At 35.7% G+C, this 18,818-nt stretch overlaps 4 protein-coding genes across 5 annotated transcripts; 3 read left to right on the top strand and 1 right to left on the bottom strand.

The window, feature by feature from the left end:
• Positions 1–311: 311 nt before the first annotated feature.
• On the top strand, positions 312–7,829 carry LOC140975642 (translocon at the outer membrane of chloroplasts 64-like). The gene is made up of 13 exons (XM_073439477.1): positions 312–699; positions 1,296–1,448; positions 1,605–1,729; positions 2,240–2,365; positions 3,280–3,462; positions 3,561–3,705; positions 3,841–4,012; positions 4,595–4,729; positions 4,814–5,011; positions 6,104–6,231; positions 6,312–6,363; positions 7,008–7,077; positions 7,416–7,829. The coding sequence occupies exons 1-13, from the start codon at positions 497–499 to the stop codon at positions 7,496–7,498; spliced, it is 1,773 nt and encodes a 590-aa protein (XP_073295578.1). The 5' UTR covers positions 312–496; the 3' UTR covers positions 7,499–7,829.
• LOC140975643 (uncharacterized) lies at positions 7,632–10,341 on the bottom strand. The gene is made up of 7 exons (XM_073439478.1): positions 9,934–10,341; positions 9,772–9,848; positions 9,390–9,452; positions 9,204–9,305; positions 9,025–9,090; positions 8,674–8,749; positions 7,632–8,504 (listed from the first exon to the last, which is right to left on the bottom strand). Exons 1-7 carry the CDS (start codon positions 10,322–10,324, stop codon positions 8,017–8,019), a joined length of 1,263 nt encoding a protein of 420 aa, XP_073295579.1. The 5' UTR covers positions 10,325–10,341; the 3' UTR covers positions 7,632–8,016.
• A 1,143-nt stretch (positions 10,342–11,484) lies between these two features.
• Positions 11,485–14,028, top strand: LOC140975641 (protein C2-DOMAIN ABA-RELATED 4-like). The gene is made up of 4 exons (XM_073439476.1): positions 11,485–11,677; positions 12,025–12,303; positions 13,036–13,131; positions 13,590–14,028. Exons 2-4 carry the CDS (start codon positions 12,142–12,144, stop codon positions 13,884–13,886), a joined length of 555 nt encoding a protein of 184 aa, XP_073295577.1. The 5' UTR covers positions 11,485–11,677; positions 12,025–12,141; the 3' UTR covers positions 13,887–14,028.
• A 187-nt stretch (positions 14,029–14,215) lies between these two features.
• LOC140975640 (probable auxin efflux carrier component 1c) lies at positions 14,216–17,275 on the top strand. Of its 2 annotated transcripts, none has more exons than XM_073439474.1 (6): positions 14,216–16,052; positions 16,143–16,341; positions 16,458–16,543; positions 16,647–16,804; positions 16,910–16,986; positions 17,108–17,275. In XM_073439474.1, exons 1-6 carry the CDS (start codon positions 14,912–14,914, stop codon positions 17,172–17,174), a joined length of 1,728 nt encoding a protein of 575 aa, XP_073295575.1. In that variant the 5' UTR covers positions 14,216–14,911; the 3' UTR covers positions 17,175–17,275. The 2 variants fall into 2 exon arrangements, with proteins under 2 accessions (XP_073295575.1, XP_073295574.1); XM_073439473.1 differs by having other exon boundaries at positions 16,638–16,804.
• Positions 17,276–18,818: the final 1,543 nt, after the last annotated feature.

Below are 18,818 nucleotides of genomic sequence, written 5' to 3'. Positions count from 1 at the left end.
TTTAAAATAAAAAAATAAATATGTATTTTTGTGATACAATTAGACCATTAATAAAATTTTGTGTACCAATTTATTATTGACAAAAATTTGTGTCAGACGTTTTCACGGGTCGTATTTTGTAAGACAGATATCTTATTTGGGTCATTCATGAAAAAGTATTATTTTTTATGTAAGAATATTACTTTTTATTGTGAATATCGATAGAGTTGGGATGATAAAATACTACTCTTCGTTGTTTAACCAACACTTGATATACCAAATTTATTATTATTTATTTTTTTCCTGGTATAAAATTGCAAAAATTATCTGGCTGATGACTGATGACTGATGAACTCCTAACACAGCTTTCGTCCCAACATATCTAGGTTTCTTTCTTCATCCCCTTAGCTGCAAGTCCTCTCTCTCAAGTTGTTTTTGCTCCAAAAATCCTCAAATGGTATAAGGGATTGCTCAAACATCAAGGACTGAGCAGTTGAATGCTGAATAGCTGATAAAAATGGCGTCTTCATCGGCGAATTTGTGGGTTTTGCTCGGGCTTGGACTTGCGGGGATATTGATTATGGCTAAGAAACTGACACGGGCGGTGAAAGAAGATTTTGGGGCGTTTATTGAGAGGTTGCAGCTTCTGCCGCCCCCGCAGCCTGCGCCGCCAAAAGCTCCTCATCCACTTACTGGCCTCACTTTTGCAGTTTCTGATGTGTAAGGCCGTTTAGATTCCATGCTTCATTGATTTGTATTGGTATTGTGTTATGTTTTATTGTTAGTTAAATAATACCTTGATGCGTGGAAGCTTTTTAAGTGCCAGTTTTTGTATTATTTTTGTTTTCTTCATTTGATTTTGTTTCCTAATGGAGAATTCAGTGGAAAGGGAGGATTTTGATTGGAACCCTTGTTTGTATTTTGCTTATTTGTTTTATCTTATTTCATCTGTCTAGTTAATAGAACAGTGTAAAAGTTACTTGATTGAATTCAAATATTGGTTTCATTAGCTTAGAATGCTATGTAGGGTTAGCCACAATTTTTGCTATGTGATGTCTGAAAAGGAGTGATATGTGGAGTGTTGAGAGTTAGCTAAGATTTTTTTCGAGTTCAATGTTTGGATTCCTCGTGTACCAGCTGTTCAGTTAGGCCTCTACTTTTATTCATAAAGTCAAGAGTTCTCTTTCTGATTATCAGTTTCTTGCTTCATCTGAATGTCTCCTGTTCTTGGGATGTTTGTCAATGTTCAAATATATGAATTACCCTTGGCTCTCTATGTTAATAAGAGTAAACTTTGTTTTAAATCTTGATACCAGATTTGATATCGAAGGATTTGTAACTGGCTTTGGCAACCCAGACTGGTCAAGAACACATGAGCCTGCGACTTTTACAAGTCCCGTGGTTGCAGCACTCGTTGATGGAGGTGCCACATGCACTGGAAAAACTGTTGTGGATGACATGGCATTTAGGTTTGCATCATTCTGTACTCAAAAGTGTTTTCCACAGTTCTAGCTTATAGGCTTCAGATCTGCGCTAGCAATGTGTTCTCCTTCCTTTGTGCTGTCTTCTGTAGATTGTTATATTTCAAATTTTAATATTGTCTTAGCTTTTATGTTCATATCCAGTCTAAGTGGAGAAAACAAGCACTACGGGGCACCAACTAATCCCACCTCACCTGCTCGAATTCCAGGAGGAGCTTCAAGTGGCGCTGCCGTAGCTGTGGCTGCTAATTATGTTGATTTTTCTCTAGGTAACTGAATGCTTCTTTCCTTAGGAGTCTATTAGTTACCAATATTTGGCCTATCTATTCATGAGAAACATTGTATTCCATGGTTGCATTGATAATATCAATGAAATGTTTCTCTATGTGTTTTAACTTGCAACCCTCAAGTCAATTACCAGAAGTAAGGCTCCCAGAAAATATCCTTTGGGGTGATGTGTATTTTTTGTCTCTTCAATTTAATTGAATTTCTTGAATGATGGATCTCTGCTGCAACAAGTTTGACGCTGCTCCTGGTTCACTTGGTTCTTCCTGTTTTTTTCATGGCCGGTTTTAAGATTCCCGCTGATCTGGTGGGATCCTGTCCTTTTCTCAAAGTTATTTATATTTCTTAGGGTAAATAGAATGCTGCTGAGGAATGCATGCAATTTACAATTTTGATGGTGCTTAGACACAGTGTTCCTTTTTTTTTTTGGCTTTATATTTTGTATTGTTTTTCTGCAAGAATATATGGATGTTTAATTTGCTATAACATGACAGGTATAGATACTGATGGTGGTGTGCGCGTGCCTGCTGGATATTGTGGTGTACTAGGCTTTCGACCATCTTATGGGGCTGTCTCCCTTTCAGGCGTAATATCTGTATCTGGGAGTCTTGACACGGTTGGTATGTATTTCAATTCTGTGTATTATCATCTATTTTAAGATGCTCTAAATCTGTCTCTATAGCACCTTGCTAAAGACCAAGTTGGAATGATGTCAAAGTTTTCACATATAAGAGAGGAAAGGTGGAAATTTTGGAAAATATAAACAAACATTTTCATAGAGATGCTTAAACAGATGGCTTAAGACTTTGAGAAAACTCTTCTTTCTAAAGGATATTAGTACTTTTGTTTTGGTAAATTTGAAGTCTCTAGTGATGGAACTTGTCAAACATCAGCAATGCACGTCACAAATAATGTAAAAGTTACTTGTGAGCTAGATGGTTGTTGAATTTTGAATAGTTGTCAATATCAAATGATTGTACGACCACAAGACATTATACTAGATATCACATTCAGGACCAACACTCTTTTTCATGTACCTTTTCGGCATACCATGACCAACTTGGTCCATCAAATATTTATTTTTACATTCTCGATCTTAGATTGTTGAATATTTTTTGCTCGTTTAACTATTTAAAATGCAATTTATTAAATTTCGAGAAACTGTTATTTTACACATCACGCACTGTAGAGCTTAGTCACTTTTTATTTTTGCGAACTCCTTCAAAACGAATTCTGGTTTATTTTTTAATGATTTCTATTTGGTCATATGATGCAAAAGTCCAAGAAATCAGATGTTGAGTGAAGTGTTTTTGCTGATATCGAGTCACATATTTTAGTTTCAGCAGAACTAATTTTGTTTGGATTCCAAATTTGATTTGTTGGCTATCATGCTGATACTGATGGGTGACTATCCGCTTGTTAGATGACTCTGAGTTGACTAGAAGTTTATAATCGAGTTATCTGTTGCCTTATAAAATCCTAAATATTATATTATTTGTCCTATGTTGATTATTAAAGACCAACTAATTTGCAGGATGGTTTGCAAAGGATCCTAGTTTGCTTCGTCGTGTTGGACATGTGCTATTGCAGGTTCCATACACTACACAACGCAATCCCAGGAGTTTTGTGATATCTGACGATCTTTTCCAGTTGTCAAAATTTCCTTCAAGCTGGTTAACTCAGGCGGTGATAAAATCCATTGAGAAGCTTTATGGAAGTATGCTCTTTTATGTCATGTATATGGATTAACTTTTTGGGGAGTTGATCTATTTTGAGTCATTACATTCTGGATCTTTATTAAGCTCCAATTTTCAGGACAAGTTTTGAGGCATGAAAATATTTGTGATTATTTGGCTTTGAAGATTCCCAGCTTAAAATCATTCCATGTGAAACAATCAAACGGCGAGGGAAAATCTTCTCCAATAAGACTTCTAGCAAATGCATTGCAGACACTTAAAAGGTTAGATTGAAGTAATAATCTGTCGCACTTGGAAATACTCTTTTCTTCTTAAAAGTTTTCGGGGCAAATTTGTTCCTCTTTTTAAGTTGGACTTGTCGATTTTGAGTAATGTTTTTATTTGCTATTTGATTTCAGTCATGAGTTCAGACAAAGTCATTATGAATGGATCAATTCAGTAAAGCCTACTATAGATCCAGTTATCTCAGGACAAATGACTGCTGAAGTGTTAGGGCCGGTTGATACAGATATTGAAAAATGTCAAACTATCAAGGGTGAATTACGTGCAGCTATCAATGCCCTTTTAAAGGTATACATCCTTTCAATATAACATTTGTAAATGTTTACCTTTGGCTTGCTAACACTGTTTGTGTGTGGTAGAAAGCATTTCGTTATGCTATCTCTTTATTTTAATTGTTTGAGGTCGGCAATCACAGTCTATTTCCCTGTATCTCTTACTTAATTTCCTGTTAACATAGACAACGATAACGCTTGCAGTATTTTCTTTTAATAAAGTAGTAAAATAAGTAAAAAAAAATGGTCGTCCTAATTTCTAAAATAATATAAAGCCCTTGGAAGCTTATGCCTTGATGGATCAGAACTGATGCAAAGAATAGTCTCTGTGGAGGGACCAAAGTTTACAAGCCTGACTTAGATAACCTACTGATTCTTTTGTTTTTATAGAATATAAGATATGATTAAAATCCTAGTGACTCCAGTTGTAGTGACAAGAATTTACTAATATGTCAACAAGACATGTAGTAGAAGTAATCTGCATTCTTTAGCAATCAAGTTTCTTGATATTTTGGCCTTGATAATTTGGATACTCCACACTATGATGTTGATGCTACTGTTATTTTTAATCTTGTATTCGCACATTTGGGCTCAACAGGATGAGGGAATATTGGTGATTCCTACTACAATCGATCCTCCTACAAAATTTGGTGCAAAAGAAATTATGTCAGAGGAATACTTGATCCAGACATCTACTCTTTCAAGTTTAGCTAGTATGTCGGGCTGCTGCCAGGTTGAAGTTCAAATACCTTTCTCACACAAACATTATTTGCATATTATTTCTCTTTGCTGAAAAATTCTTATTTCTTTTTTCAAGGTTGCAATGCCGTTGGGTGTTTATGACAAATGCCCAGTGTCTATATCGCTCTTGGCCAGGCATGGGGGTGATAGATTTCTATTGGACACCCTGCAGACCATGTATACATCTTTACAAGAGCAAGTTGATATTGCCAGCAAGTCTAAATCATCTACTGTTGTGACCCAGGAAGCATCAGCAGAGATGGCAAAAGAAAAGGTAAAGTATAATGAAGTTTTTTTCAGCAGTATTTCATAGCCTTTACCACCTTACACACAGCAAAGAAGAATTTGATTGTCTTTACGGTGATTTTCCCTGCATGTCTCCGTGTGTTTCATTCATGACATTCACCTAGCACAAATCTTACTTTCTTATTTGCTATTGTAGGAGTTGCTCATTATAATGTTAAAAAATTATACTAATTCCTGCATTTATTTCTCTATTTACCTGCCCTATATGGTTTTAGTTTCTCTAATCATGTGTCTGTACTTCTACCTCCAGATTGACCTTTTCCTCAAGCTCTGCTTGAGAAAATTATACATGTACTTCTCTAATTTCTGGGTGACAGTAGTTTCATCTCTACTATACCACTTGATCTGGCCTTCTCAAATGAGTGTATCATGAGTTGTATTCTTTAGCTTTAAATGAATACTTGTTGCAGTTTTTTTGGTTGTCAGAAAAGGACGATTGTACAAAAGTAGTCTATGGTTGCAAGGTCCTAGCTTGCGAAAGGCACAGTACCTGGAACTCGAACTGAACACTGGCACAGTTGTTAAATATGTATGGTGCTTTGAGGCTGACGTGTGCCCTTTAACCTAAATGCAAAACCTTGTGTTTGGGGGCACCACCTTATTTTGAATAAATGTACACTATGGCTTAATGTTACAAGCTCTAAATATTTGAAGAAAAATTTGTTGCATGTAATACAAAATTTAGTTTAGCAAATTAGTGAACAAGCAAATATGAATGGCCTCTACATTGGATGTCAATTTTGATTTCTAAACCCCTGCATTTATCGTCCGCTAAGGTGCAAACTTTATGATAATGCATACGTGGCTTGACTCTCAAGTCTAGATGTCCAGTATGTGCCTTCCTGTGTCCTGCGCCTAGGGGCTAGGTGTACCCCATGAACTGTCTGTCCTCCTGCTCAGGTTTCTTGTCCTAGTCATTCATATTATTCTTGCTTGTCAAAGTTGATTTAGAATTTCTCTTCTTCCCCTTCTTTTAACTTGTGTAGCCGTTTAGGTTTAGCGGTGAAATTTAGTGGAAGCTGCCACCTATGTATGTGGTTTCTGTTTAATATCGTTTTAGGGCAATCAAGCATTCAAAGATAAGCAGTGGCAGAGGGCCATCGGATTTTATTCAGAAGCCATCAAACTCAACAGTAGTAGTGCGACATACTACAATAACAGGGCTGCTGCTTATTTGGAGTTGGGAAGGTGGCCAATGTGTTAAAGCTTTCTATCTTATTTTATCTGCTTGGATGTTTTATATTAATCATTAATTTTTTATTTAATAGTTATATCCAAGCTGAAGAAGATTGTACTCGAGCCATTGACCTTGATAAGAAGGTTTCTCTCCTCTTCCTTCCTTGCCGTGTAATACCATTGTAAATGCATGCTTCAATTTATTATTGCTCATTAGTGTGAGAAAGACATTGTCTTGCTCTAAAAACATCTCGTTCTCCATAGGGCTGTTGCGTATGATAAAACTTTCTGCTACCCAAGTTACATGCAGCTTTAGTAATAGTTTTCCTAGAACATTGAAGATCATCGCCGGATGCAACTATAATTTAGTGCTTCCTTTCTCTCCCCTTTTTGGTTTTCCCCCTTTTTTTTCTATGGCTTCCGACTTAGCAAACAGAGGTACTAGTATTGGTCATTTTGGTGGAAATGTGAATTGTTATTTCTTATGCTTGTGCTCATGTGCAGTTTCTTTAAACAGAAAATTTATGTTTATCACCTAAAATTTTTTGACGAGATGACACATTTAATTTTTGCCTCAATAGATACTAAGCCTTTTATTGGAATCGGATGCTGCAAGCCTGATTTTTTTTTTTTTGAAAGGGCTAAGGTCTAGTTGAGAATTGTGTTTTGATGTGCAGGGAGAAATGGCACCTTTTGGTGAAGTATTGACGAACGTTTGTTGCATTTGTTCCTTGTAAACTTTTATCCTTCTAATTTATCATCTGCTACTTTCTTTGTCATGTATGCAGAATGTAAAGGCTTTTCTAAGGAGGGGAACTGCACGAGAAATATTGGGTTATTATAAAGAAGCAATGGAAGGTTAGTCCCCTTCTTTCTGTCAGCGGTAAATGTTTTATGAATTCTGTTCTGGGATGTCGCAAAAGTTCAGCCAAGTTTTTAAGAATCAGCCAACGTTTGAAGGATAAGGACAGCAGGGTACCTATGAACAACCGAACCAACTGAATATTCAAATATTTTGTTTTAAAAATGCATACCACTGAGTTGATCTGGGTTTTGGTTACCTATTTTCCAAATGTAATTAGCAGCCGTAAAAAACTAGCAACCAACTTTCTCCTTTTCATTGTACTCTCTCGATCAATATCCTATTGCTTGTATTTTCTTGTGATGATCTTCCTTCATATTTTACTTGTACTCAGATTTCAGATATGTACTCGTGCTGGAGCCAAATAACAAAAGAGCAGCTCAGACTTTGGACAGGCTGAAAAAGTTCTTTGTGTAGGTTATCCAAAATCTAGACGAGACAGACAGCATCCAAGAGTACTTCATATTCCCGTATCGTGTTTTTGTCTGAGCTGCTGCAGCAGTTCCTCTACAGTGCAAGTGCCAGTTTCAGTTTACAAACACCGATCTTCCACACAAATTTGAGGCCTTGAAGGCAGTCTGCATTTTTTTTAACAAGAAGGCTTGATGAGAAATACTTGGGGCAGCAGTGGCAAATTCTCAGTAGTTGTCTTGTAGACCAACACTGGTGAAGTCAATTTTGTTATATTCGGTATTTGTTACTGAAGTTACAATAACTATACTAGTCAGAGTGAGCTCAAATTTCTTAATTTGAATGCATATGTATTAGTTACTTACCGAAACAAATTGTTCGTGATGACTCGGTCTGTTACAAAATCTTATAGAAAAAAATGCAAGTATGGTTCTAACAGAGGGCAGCAAAGTCATTTGCATTGATTATCCATGTAAAATGGGGCTCATATTAAATTTTGTGCTGCTACAGAAAATACATGGGAATCAGAATTCACTGTATTCATTGTCGGTAAAAAGTTCATCCAACTGTTCGTCTGTCCATTGGGGGACAAAAGATTTCTGTATCAGTGGTTGCCTTTGCGTCGGAACTTCATTGGTTTCTCTGTTTTTAGTGACAGAAGAGTTTCTCAGGAGGCTGCGTTCAGAATTACCGATTTTTGCACATTTGTTCTCACCACTTGCATTATCTTGCTGATCAAAAGTAAGTTTACTGCTGAATACTTCTTCAGGATTTTCACTGCAGGCATGTTGGCTTAAATTTGAAAGGCCTTCTGTCCTTGCCGCACTTTGCAAAAGATCTCTGTTTTTGGGTCGAAAATTGCTGGCGAAAAGATTTTGCTTCTGGATTACACTATGTGTGTGCAAAGTCTCTGAACTTCCTGCGTCTTGTGTCATCTGCTTTGTAGTGTCTTCCATAGTCACTTTTCGCATGACGGACAACTTTTCCCTGGTTTTGGTAATTTTACCATAATCTGGAGATGCACCATGGGTGCGGGAGAAAAAATGATTTCATCAGGCCTTCGGTTAAACATTTGACATCAATGACACTATCTAAAAATTTGCACATAAATACCAGAGAATTTTTTAATGTTCCAAATTATGGGGGCAACATGGTTCACTAGAGGAAAAAAATGTGCGTACCAATAGCAGCATCATTATATTGGACAGAATGCGTGGAGTCATCGAGAACTGGATGGCTATCATCGTGGCAGAATACCTGCTGATATAACCTGAGTGAGCCACTCAGACAATCTATGGTACTACAGGTCTTACCCAAAAGATAATTAAGTCCATTTTTAAAAAGTTGACACTTTCTTGGTATCGTCATGTGGTAACTTATTAATCCCAGCAAATACACTTTTGAAGCTCAAAGATGAATGATTTAACCACATTTTTATATTCTACTATAATATATCCTCTTTCAACAGAAGAACTATATGCCTCATTACACTGTCATTCATGAAGAAAAAAACATTGGCCTAACAATAGAACCTTCACCACATTCCTCAGTGTTATGTTGAGGTAGAGTGCTGTTCTTGCAGGAGAAAAGATAGCAACCTGAAATACAACATTTGAATAATATAGAAAAGCAAGTTCAATTGATGAATAAATCCAGGATAGCATTATAATAAAATAAAACAGTAGAAAAGGAAAATGGAATTAAATGCTACCTTTTGAAGAATTAAAACAGCGCCAACACTAAACTTCTTTCCAAACTCGCTCTCACAAAGGACCTTGGGATGGACAGTAGCACCAACAGAACCTGAAGGATCCTAAAGTTCAAGGACAATGAATCAGCAGCTTAACCAACCTGATAATGCTGCTATTATTGTTATTATATATCACTCCATCAATACCTTCAGCATCACTTTAAGACCTCCGAGACCGCTTGCTGAGCATGATTTGATCACAGCCACAACCTATTCGTGTGTTGAATCCGTCAAATTTCTAGACGTTTAGCACATGCAAAAAACCATACGGTTTAAGCACACAACAAAGATACATCACTTAAACAAGAATACCATTACCTACAGAGAAAAGAGTTTCACCTTATACTTTTTCCCCTTATTCAACGAACCTAACTCCAAATTTTTAGAAAAATAAAACAACCATTATCGTTCTTTGACTTTTCGGGTGGAATGTGGTTGCAGTTGGCTTCCATCCAATCAACTATTATCTCAACACAACTGTGGCTAAATAATTTATCATTTGCATAATCACCAATCAACCAATTAATACCTGGTTAACCTTGCCCGCTTCCAGGTGTTTCTTGATTGAGCTGATTGGCGTACCCGGATTCACACCATTTTCAGCACCTACCAAAAAAGAGAAGTAAGACCCCCAAAATTCATCTCCACTAGAAAACGTGAAACAAAACATAGAAAGGTGCAATCAAATTACCGAGAAATCGGAGGGCAGAAATCCAAGGAGGGCGAGCAAAATCATCGTCGAATTCAGCTGAATTTTCGACAGCCCTCCGAATATACTCTTGCGTGGGAATCACAGCATCGTTATTACTGCAATCGAATGAATTATCCGGGTTAACCAGAGAGGAACGATCCAGGGTTTTTCGAAGCATGGCTGCTTGAACTGTGCCAGCGGGACCGGGAATAGTTCGGCTGCTAGAGGCGGTTTTGGAAATAGAATGCGGTGAAAGCAGTGATCGGTGGACGTTTTCTGGTGGGACTGGGGAGGCGGCGGGGGGCGGAGAACGGCGGCGTTTGCAGGGGCGGAGGAGAGAGGGGAGGTCAGAATCGTCAATATCTAAATCTTGCCACGGATCGAGCTCCATTTTCGTTGAGTCTTCATTTGGAGGGAAAACTCAAAATACAAGGGAAGTGGGAAGGACTCCAAAATTAAATTATTACTTTCCATTTTTTTAATTAAAAAAAATGATTATTAAAATTTCTTTAGATATTAAAAAAAATTTAAAATTTTTTTTAACAACTTTCTTAAATAAATTTTGCATGCATAAAATAGGAAGATCATAAAATATGATAAGCTAAAAATCTTATTAACCATTTAGTCTCCTCTTGTTTTGTTAGGACAATCTTGTACAAAGTTATCTATCACTTAACTATAAGATGATTCACGTATTTTTTGGAATCGATCTGATACATGATTATTTGAAAAGTAATATTTTTGACTTAAAAACGATGTGTTTTTATGAGTTGGGTCGGATTAGATAATCATCTTACAAAATTGATATGTGAGACGGTCTTACGGGAGTTTTTTGTTTTAATCCAACAGATTTAGATTGATACAATCTGATAAAGAGAATTATTTTAAAGTTTTAAACTTGAAATCTCGTTTCTCAAATTGACGTATGTAGACCATAGGCCCATTGATAGTAGAACATTAGCCATTTGAGTATGTCTCTTATGAAACGATCTCACGAATCTTTATCTGTGAGATGAGTCAACCTTATCGATATTCACAATAAAAAGTAATACTCTTAGCATAAAAATTAATATTTTTCATAGATGACGCAAATAAGATATCTGTCTCGCAAAATATGACCCGTGAGACCGTCTCACACAAGTTTTTGCCTAACCATTTATCATGAGAATTGTTTAATAAAGATGGTATTAAATGGTTTGGAATAACTAAGCCTCTCTATTAAGATGAACTTTATATTCACTTTCTAAATACACTTTTCATGTCAATGAATTTAAGATCATGAAAATATCATTAAGAAAATATAACTAATCCCAAATTGCCAAAATCTTTCAGAAATTATGTTAATATATAAATTTTTTTTTTGCTGTGGGACACTAAAATTTCAAGTTTAAAACGACTCAATTATAACGAAATCTCGTAAATTAAAAATTTTTTTAAAAAGAAAATTTAATTTAAAGTGTAGGGACATATGGGAAAATACAAGCCATGCGGTGATGAAAGTCATGCGTCATTTACGTCGTACCAACAAACCTACGCACCCTCGGAAAAAAAGAAAAAATGTAATAACCAAAAAAAAAAAATCACCTACATAAATGTATCGAAAGCAAAATTCAGTTTCCCGTTTTTGTCTTTGGTTGGTCTGAAGACAATTATCAAAGAATCACTTCTCTGTATTTTCTAGAATGGCAGCTGTATATTCTAAATAGAGAATTTCTCCACAATCTGTCCAAACAATTCCAAACAGGTTTTTTTTTTATTTTTTTTATATCTATGAGTTTTGCCCATCGATTATTCGACTGTAAATTTCATTTCTTGATTGTTTTAATATGATTTTACGGTGATCACTCGACAGGTTGGGATGGGCGTATGATGAAATTGTTTTTTATGTATGCATTGTTTTGTGAGATGAAATCTTTGTGGAAAGTTAGTAGATCATGTGTCCTATGTTTTGTATTAAGCTTGAGGTTCAGAGTGAGAAATCAAATTTGTAATAAAGATGAAATTTTGTTGGAAAGTTTGTGTTTTTTTTGGGTCTCGTTTTGTTTGGAATTGTGTAATAATTAATAATTATAGTTTTCTAATTTCTTGCAGGGGGCAGAGAGGATCAATGAAGCTTTACTTTTGATTAAAATAATAAAGTGGTGGCAAAAATATTATATTATTATTTTGATCTGCGGAAAGGGTGAGTACTGATCTAAATTATAAGAAATGGATACACCCGATGCAAACAACCAGTCAGAAAGTTCTGCAAAATCTCTGATGGATAATTTGTTGGGGCTGCTGAGGATTCGGATCAAAAGAGGCATCAATCTTGCTGTTCGTGATGTCCGAAGCAGTGATCCTTACGTTGTTGTGAAAATGGGCAGACAGGTTCTTTTGTTCTAACTTTTTCTTCATTGAGCACATGTGTGAATCTCTGGATTTGGGATTGGTTTTTGTTGTCTTTTTTCTTGTATTTTCTCACGTGGGTTTTGATATATTTGCTCGTTTCTATGATTTTATTGATTGTTTGGTAAAGTTGGATTCTTGATCTCCTTCTTCTTGTACGTTTTTTTTAGCAATTTGGTGTGTGTTTTCGTGTTCTTTGCTTACATATGTGTAATGTTTGTTTAATTCGTTAGCTGCCCTTTGTATCATCTTGGTAGTTTGATGGAGTTTGGTGGGTTGATTTTATTTTTCTCTTATTTATTGGCCTTGCCCTTTTACACTTTTTTCTTCTTCCTTCCTTTCTTGATTTAGTGTTATCATGGATTCTGACTGAAGGTGCATTTATGGATGTTCCATTCAATTGGATTTAGTCTCAACTTATTAGATGTGGAATATTTATGGCCATTCATTCACCCAAAAAGTTAATTTCCATGTTTAAAAATTTTGATCATCGAGTCGAACTATATGGTAATAAAACCATGGTTTTATAGGCTGATTTTGCGGGAAATACATGCAGTAATTGTCCTTTCTTGGTGTTCTTAGTAATTTAGACAAATTACACAACTTGGTATGGTACCCTGTTTCCAGAATGTTTCAATTATTTTGCATGTCCTTGCTTTCGTTTTTGGCATTTCAAGTTTCTGGAATTGTTATTTTAATAGATATATATTACAGAAGTTGAAGACTCGTGTTATCAGAAAGGATGTCAATCCAGAATGGAACGAGGACTTGACGCTTTCTGTTTCGGATCCTAGTATTCCGATTACACTGGTGATGGCTCATCTAAAATCACCTTTAGCCTATATGTTATCAGTAAATGCTATAGCTGGTTCCATTTCTTTTAAAACTGTTTAGATATCATTTGTTCAGGCTCGACTTTCTTCGATAAGTATTTTTATGTCTTTCATTTCCCAATTGATAATCTTTAAATCAACACAAATCTGCATAAATCATTATACTTTAAGTTCCTAGCATGGAGATAGTCTGGTTTGGCCCTGTGGCTGTGCATAGTTGACGTCAAAGCTTTAGATGCAAATCTTCCTTTTGAAAAATTGTCTTCGAAATCTTGAAGGATAAGAAGAAAACATTAATCCTTTAAGCCCAACGTCAGATTTCTAGAAAAATTATGCATAAAGTTTGAAGGGAGCAATATGCTAGTTACTCATATTCCATCGATATTGTTTATTCGGTGTCTATGCAAAAATTTTGCTGATTCATGCATTTTCCAGACTGTCTATGACCACGACACGTTCAGCATGGACGACAAAATGGGAGTCGCAGAATTTGATATTCGACCTTACATAGAGGCCTTGAAGATGAACCTCGGAGGGATTCCGAGTGGCACCATAATCACAAAGATACAACCATCCAGGTCCAATTGCCTCGCTGAAGAGAGTTCCATGATCTGGAAAGATGGGAAAGTGGTGCAAGATTTGTGCCTCAGATTGAAAGATGTCGAGTGTGGTGAAGTCGAAATTCAACTCCAATGGATTGATCTTCCTGGCGCTAAAGGTTTAAAATTATAGACTTCATGTTTATTGTTGTTTGAACCGTACAGTGCGGTGTTGTTTGTTAACTGGGATATTAGCTTTCGCTGCGCTCATGTTTTGTGTTCTTTAATGGGATTTTTTTTATAGTTCGAATCTGATAAGTTGATCCCTTGGATTCTATGCGATTTTTGTATTAGGTTAGCATATGGGAATGTGATAACTTCTGGTATTTGTTAGTACAAATACAAAGCTGAAGATCCTTCAAGAATGGTGTTTTTGGATCACTATGCAACTGCAAATGATTCACATCAATTAGATTATAAAACTATTGTTAGCAAACTTCTATTATTTCAAATTTTTGATGAAAGTAAGTCATAAATTCAAAGTTGTCTGCATCTATATCTATATTAAATGAATGAGCGAAATTATTTGCACTCTGACTTTTTGTTATTTGCAATCCACTTTGTTGAAATCTTTTATATATTAAGTGGTGAGTGAGTAACACAAAATGGAGTGTAAATATTTGCTTAAATGAATTAGTATGATCATGAATATTAATAAAAAAACGATGATTATGATCGAGGGCGGTTCAGACATTTTATTGTGGAGTGGTTAAGCAACAGAGAATGAAATTTACATATTAAAAAAATTAAATATTTTTTATTTGATGGGATTTTGTTCTGATGTAAGGAATATGAATAATAATCGACGAGCCGAAAGCAAATACAAAAAGAAAGAGGAGAAGCCTGTAAAAGCTTATTGCATGCAACCAAAGTTTACCTTTTTCCATGCTTTATACAAGTCATAAAGCAACTTATTCTCAAATTCCTATGCACTACAAAACTCTATCAAATCCAGGCACGTTTCAAGCAAAGAGTGAAGAACAAAGTTGAGGAAATATGTCAGTAACCCAGTCCCTTAAGCTTTCTTTGCAACTCTCTTACGTTGCAATAATCTGCATCTGAAATGGTTCCTTTTTCGACTTCAACTTTGACTTAATTTTTCGTAAATATTCCTTTCTTGTTTTTTCTTGAACTGGGATTTTCAGTAACCTGCCATAAATGATTACTTTATCCGACTTCTATCATGTTATGACTGAGGTGGTGCCACTCTATGTGGCCATGATGCTAGCCTATGGTTCTGTGAAGTGGTGGAAAATTTTCACACCAGACCAGTGTTCTGGCATCAACCGTTTCGTGGCTCTATTTGCAGTTCCTCTCCTCTCTTTTCACTTCATTGCTACTAATGATCCTTACTCCATGAATCCAAGGTTCATTGCTGCGGACGCGCTTCAAAAACTCATTGTTCTCGCAGCTTTGATCCTGTGGAATAAAGTGATCAAAAGGGGTTCTTTGGAATGGACAATAACACTTTTCTCTCTTTCGACTCTTCCAAATACTCTAGTTATGGGCATCCCTTTGCTGAAGGGAATGTATGGGGAATTTTCGGGTGGCCTAATGGTGCAAATTGTGGTGCTTCAATGTATTATTTGGTATACTTTGATGCTATTCATGTTTGAGTACAGAGGAGCCAAGATCTTGATTTCAAAGCAGTTTCCACACACTGCTGCCTCAATTGCGTCTATCCATGTTGAATCTGATGTAACATCATTCGATGAACGGCATATTTTGGAAACCGACTCACAAGTTCAAGAAGATGGGAAATTGCATGTTACTGTTAGGAAATCAAATGCTTCAAGGTCAGATATTTACTCAAGAAAATCAATGGGATTTTCTTGTAATACTCCAAGGCCATCAAATATGACAAATGCAGAGATTTACTCTCTTCAATCTTCAAGAGACCTCACACCTAGAGGGCCTAGCTTTAATCACACAGATTTTTACCCTGTGATGGGAACTGGTGGCAGAAATTCAAGCTTCTGTGCAAATGATGTTTACGGCTTTTCCAGTTCACGTGGGCCGTCTCTTAGACCCTCAAGTTTTGATGAGGAAACTGGAAATAATGCATACAAATCAAGATTTCACCAGGGAAGTGATAGTCATGCGCATATTTCACCTGCAGATTCCAAAGAAAATTCAGCAAAGAACCCAACTGGACAAGAATATGGAAAAGATCTACACATGTTTGTTTGGAGTTCAAGTGGTTCACCAGTTTCGGATGTGTTTGGAGGACATGATTATGGATCAACGGATCAACTTGCTGATGCTAAAGAAGTTGAATGCAATGTTTCTCCAAGCAAAGGTACAATCCTTTCTTGATCCCCCCCTCTATTATTCTTGTTAAATTATCATCATATTTCGATTCATTCTTGAATTGGTTTACATGAACAAGATCACCTGGAAAGAGATGGAATCGGCTCCGGAAATAAAGGAAATGAAGGGGACAAACAGGGTGAAAACAAAGTGAAAATCACGCCTCCTGCAAACGTAATGACAAGACTTATTTTGTTGATGGTTTGGAGAAAACTCATCAGAAATCCCAACACTTATTCAAGCTTAGTTGGATTAACATGGTCTCTAATCTCATTCAGGTACAAAACTTACATAAATTTTCTCCATCATTTTGTGTTATCATCTTAATTTTCACACAACTAAAGATAATTGCCTTAACTCATCAATTTCTTGAATTCTTTTTCCTGCTTTTTAGGTGGCACGTTGAAATGCCAGCAATGATATCAAAGTCCATTTCTATACTGTCTGATGCAGGACTTGGAATGGCCATGTTCAGCCTTGGTGAGTAGTTCTTATCATTATGGTAAAAACTTTTTACTTTAAATTATTACATAGTATTCAAACGTTGGATCTGTGTGATCATAAGATAACATAGACTCCACAGGTTTATTTATGGCATTGCAACCTAGGATTGTATCATGTGGGAACCGTGTGGCAACTTTGGCAATGGCAGTGAGATTTCTCACAGGACCAGCTGTCATGGCTGCTGCTTCCTTCATCGTCGGCCTTCGCGGTGTTCATGTGCGCATCGCCATCGTTCAGGTCACTCTTGATACACACTCACACACACGTGTTTCTTGAAATACTATGTTACATATTAGATGGAGTAATCCAAGCTCGGCTAACTTCGAGCTCGAATCGAAATAGGCTGCTCTACCTCAAGGAATTGTCCCCTTTGTTTTTGCCAAAGAATACAACCTACATCCTGAAATCCTCAGCACAGCGTAAGTATATAAAATCATAAAATAAATGCTACATTTTCTTGTTTAATCCCATTAAATAATCATATTTTTTTCTAAATCATATTTGTAATTAAATTGGTTTGATGATATTTTAAAATTGCAGTGTTATATTTGGTATGTTGATTGCCTTACCAATAACGCTGGTATACTACATTTTGTTGGGGCTTTGAAGCTATGGGACTTGGGAGAAAGGTGTATGTCCTTGTAATACTATATTAATTTTTAATTTCTTTTGTGATGTATTTAATGATGGAGAGATTGAGTTTTTTTCCCCTTTTTTTTTTTTTTTTTGTATTTTTGGATGTTATAGTTGGAATTTACAAAAATACTATGTACGGTACCACTATTAATAATATGATAATAAAAATAATTAAAAATTTCAAATTTCAAATAATTAAATAATATTTTTTTAGTATAAGTAGGGGTGTAAACGAACCGAATCGAGCCGAATATGAAGAAAAATTTAAGGATCGAGTTTGGCTCGAATCAATTTAATTCGAGTTCGAGCTCGATTTGAAGCTCAAAATTTTAAATTTTTTACTCAAATTCGGTTCGAATTAGCAAGTTCGGCTCTAAAGATTTGATGATCGCGAACTATTATAATTATTGCTTGAAAACATTTATTCGAAAGGCTCAAAATTTATTTATTTAAGATATAATTGTATTAATAAAATATTAAAGCTCGAAAATTATCGAACACAATGATTTGAGCTTGAATTCGGCTCAAAAAAAGTTCGAACATGTTCCAGCTCGGCTCGAGTACGAATAAAATATTTTTCAAGCCTGCTCGAAAAACTCACAAAAATCCTCGAATCGTTTGTTGTATAAGGAATAGAATTTAGGAGAGGTTGGACATGTGATGTCCCCTCATATTTTATGCCAATATTCGGTCTTGCTGCCAATATTCGTAACAAAGAATCAATACTATAAAGGATATGGAACTGACTATTGATGGAATGCAAATGCACATAGCTAAAATTATTTTTATTTATATATTTCATATAAAAAAAATATACATTTGGTTAAAATATTGTAGTACGTATGTTTTTGAATGTCTACTATACCATCCCCTAGGCCGGGATCCCCGAGCCATGTCACGAGTTCGAATATCTTGTGAGATTCGTGAAACGTATCAACTATGTTCATATTTATAATAATAAGTAATATTTTTCATGGATGACTAAAATAGGAGATCCGTCTCGTCCGTGAAACTGTCTTACAAAAATTTTATGCTCAAATACATAATTTGTAATTCTTTTTTTACGTGTTTGTCTATAATAGTATTTCTCCTATCCTTATCTTATTGTTGTTTATTTAATTTGTATTTTTATAATTAATTTAAATTTTCATTTATAATTTCTTATTTTTATTAACTTAGTATTTGAAAGACTAAAATCATGACATATGTTAGGATCAATCGCGTACCACTAGGTCAAAAGCTATAGTTGTTAGTCAAGACGCAACTTTATTTCATTATAATTATGTCAGCGCATAGTGCACTTATTTGGGTACTAATGGGTCGGACTGTTAGGCCTATGAGTCCGTAGAGGTGCGTGTCTATCTGTTGTCTCATATCTCTTAGATATCAGTCTTACCATTTCCTTACCGTTAAAGCTGTCCCCAACAGAGACAGTATTACCAGTTAAGATCTGATGTCACTCTTTTTACGGTCTACTTAGCCAATCAGATCAAGCGACGCAACATTAGCAGCTTGACGCATGAGAAATTTCTTGGAGGTTACTCATCTTAGTACTACTCTCACTCATACACGCTTAACCCAAAAACATACATAAGATATTTCCAAATATATATAT

This window comes from Primulina huaijiensis, chromosome 4 (genome assembly GCF_012295235.1).
Source record: "Primulina huaijiensis isolate GDHJ02 chromosome 4, ASM1229523v2, whole genome shotgun sequence".
NCBI classification, from domain to species: Eukaryota; Viridiplantae; Streptophyta; class Magnoliopsida; order Lamiales; family Gesneriaceae; genus Primulina; species Primulina huaijiensis.
Note: the sequence above shows the minus strand (reverse complement) of the source record. Positions and strands in the feature narration are given on the sequence as shown.

Bases quoted from the DNA above. Each gene is read 5' to 3' on its own strand.
- LOC140975642 (XM_073439477.1), top strand. From the start codon at position 497: ATGGCGTCTTCATCGGCGAATTTGTGGGTTTTGCTCGGGCTTGGACTT. The intron at 3,706-3,840 runs GTTAGATTGAAG...ATTTGATTTCAG, and splicing joins GCATTGCAGACACTTAAAAG to TCATGAGTTCAGACAAAGTC. The intron at 7,078-7,415 runs GTTAGTCCCCTT...ACTTGTACTCAG, and splicing joins TTATAAAGAAGCAATGGAAG to ATTTCAGATATGTACTCGTG.
- LOC140975643 (XM_073439478.1), bottom strand. From the start codon at position 10,324: ATGGAGCTCGATCCGTGGCAAGATTTAGATATTGACGATTCTGACCTC. The intron at 9,453-9,771 runs GTATTAATTGGT...ACACACGAATAG, and splicing joins AAGCGGGCAAGGTTAACCAG to GTTGTGGCTGTGATCAAATC. The intron at 9,091-9,203 runs GTAGCATTTAAT...GTTGTATTTCAG, and splicing joins CTGTTTTAATTCTTCAAAAG to GTTGCTATCTTTTCTCCTGC.
- LOC140975641 (XM_073439476.1), top strand. From the start codon at position 12,142: ATGGATACACCCGATGCAAACAACCAGTCAGAAAGTTCTGCAAAATCT. The intron at 12,304-13,035 runs GTTCTTTTGTTC...TATATATTACAG, and splicing joins TTGTGAAAATGGGCAGACAG to AAGTTGAAGACTCGTGTTAT. The intron at 13,132-13,589 runs GTGATGGCTCAT...TGCATTTTCCAG, and splicing joins CTAGTATTCCGATTACACTG to ACTGTCTATGACCACGACAC.
- LOC140975640 (XM_073439473.1), top strand. From the start codon at position 14,912: ATGATTACTTTATCCGACTTCTATCATGTTATGACTGAGGTGGTGCCA. The intron at 16,342-16,457 runs GTACAAAACTTA...CCTGCTTTTTAG, and splicing joins TGGTCTCTAATCTCATTCAG to GTGGCACGTTGAAATGCCAG. The intron at 16,987-17,107 runs GTAAGTATATAA...TTAAAATTGCAG, and splicing joins CCTGAAATCCTCAGCACAGC to TGTTATATTTGGTATGTTGA.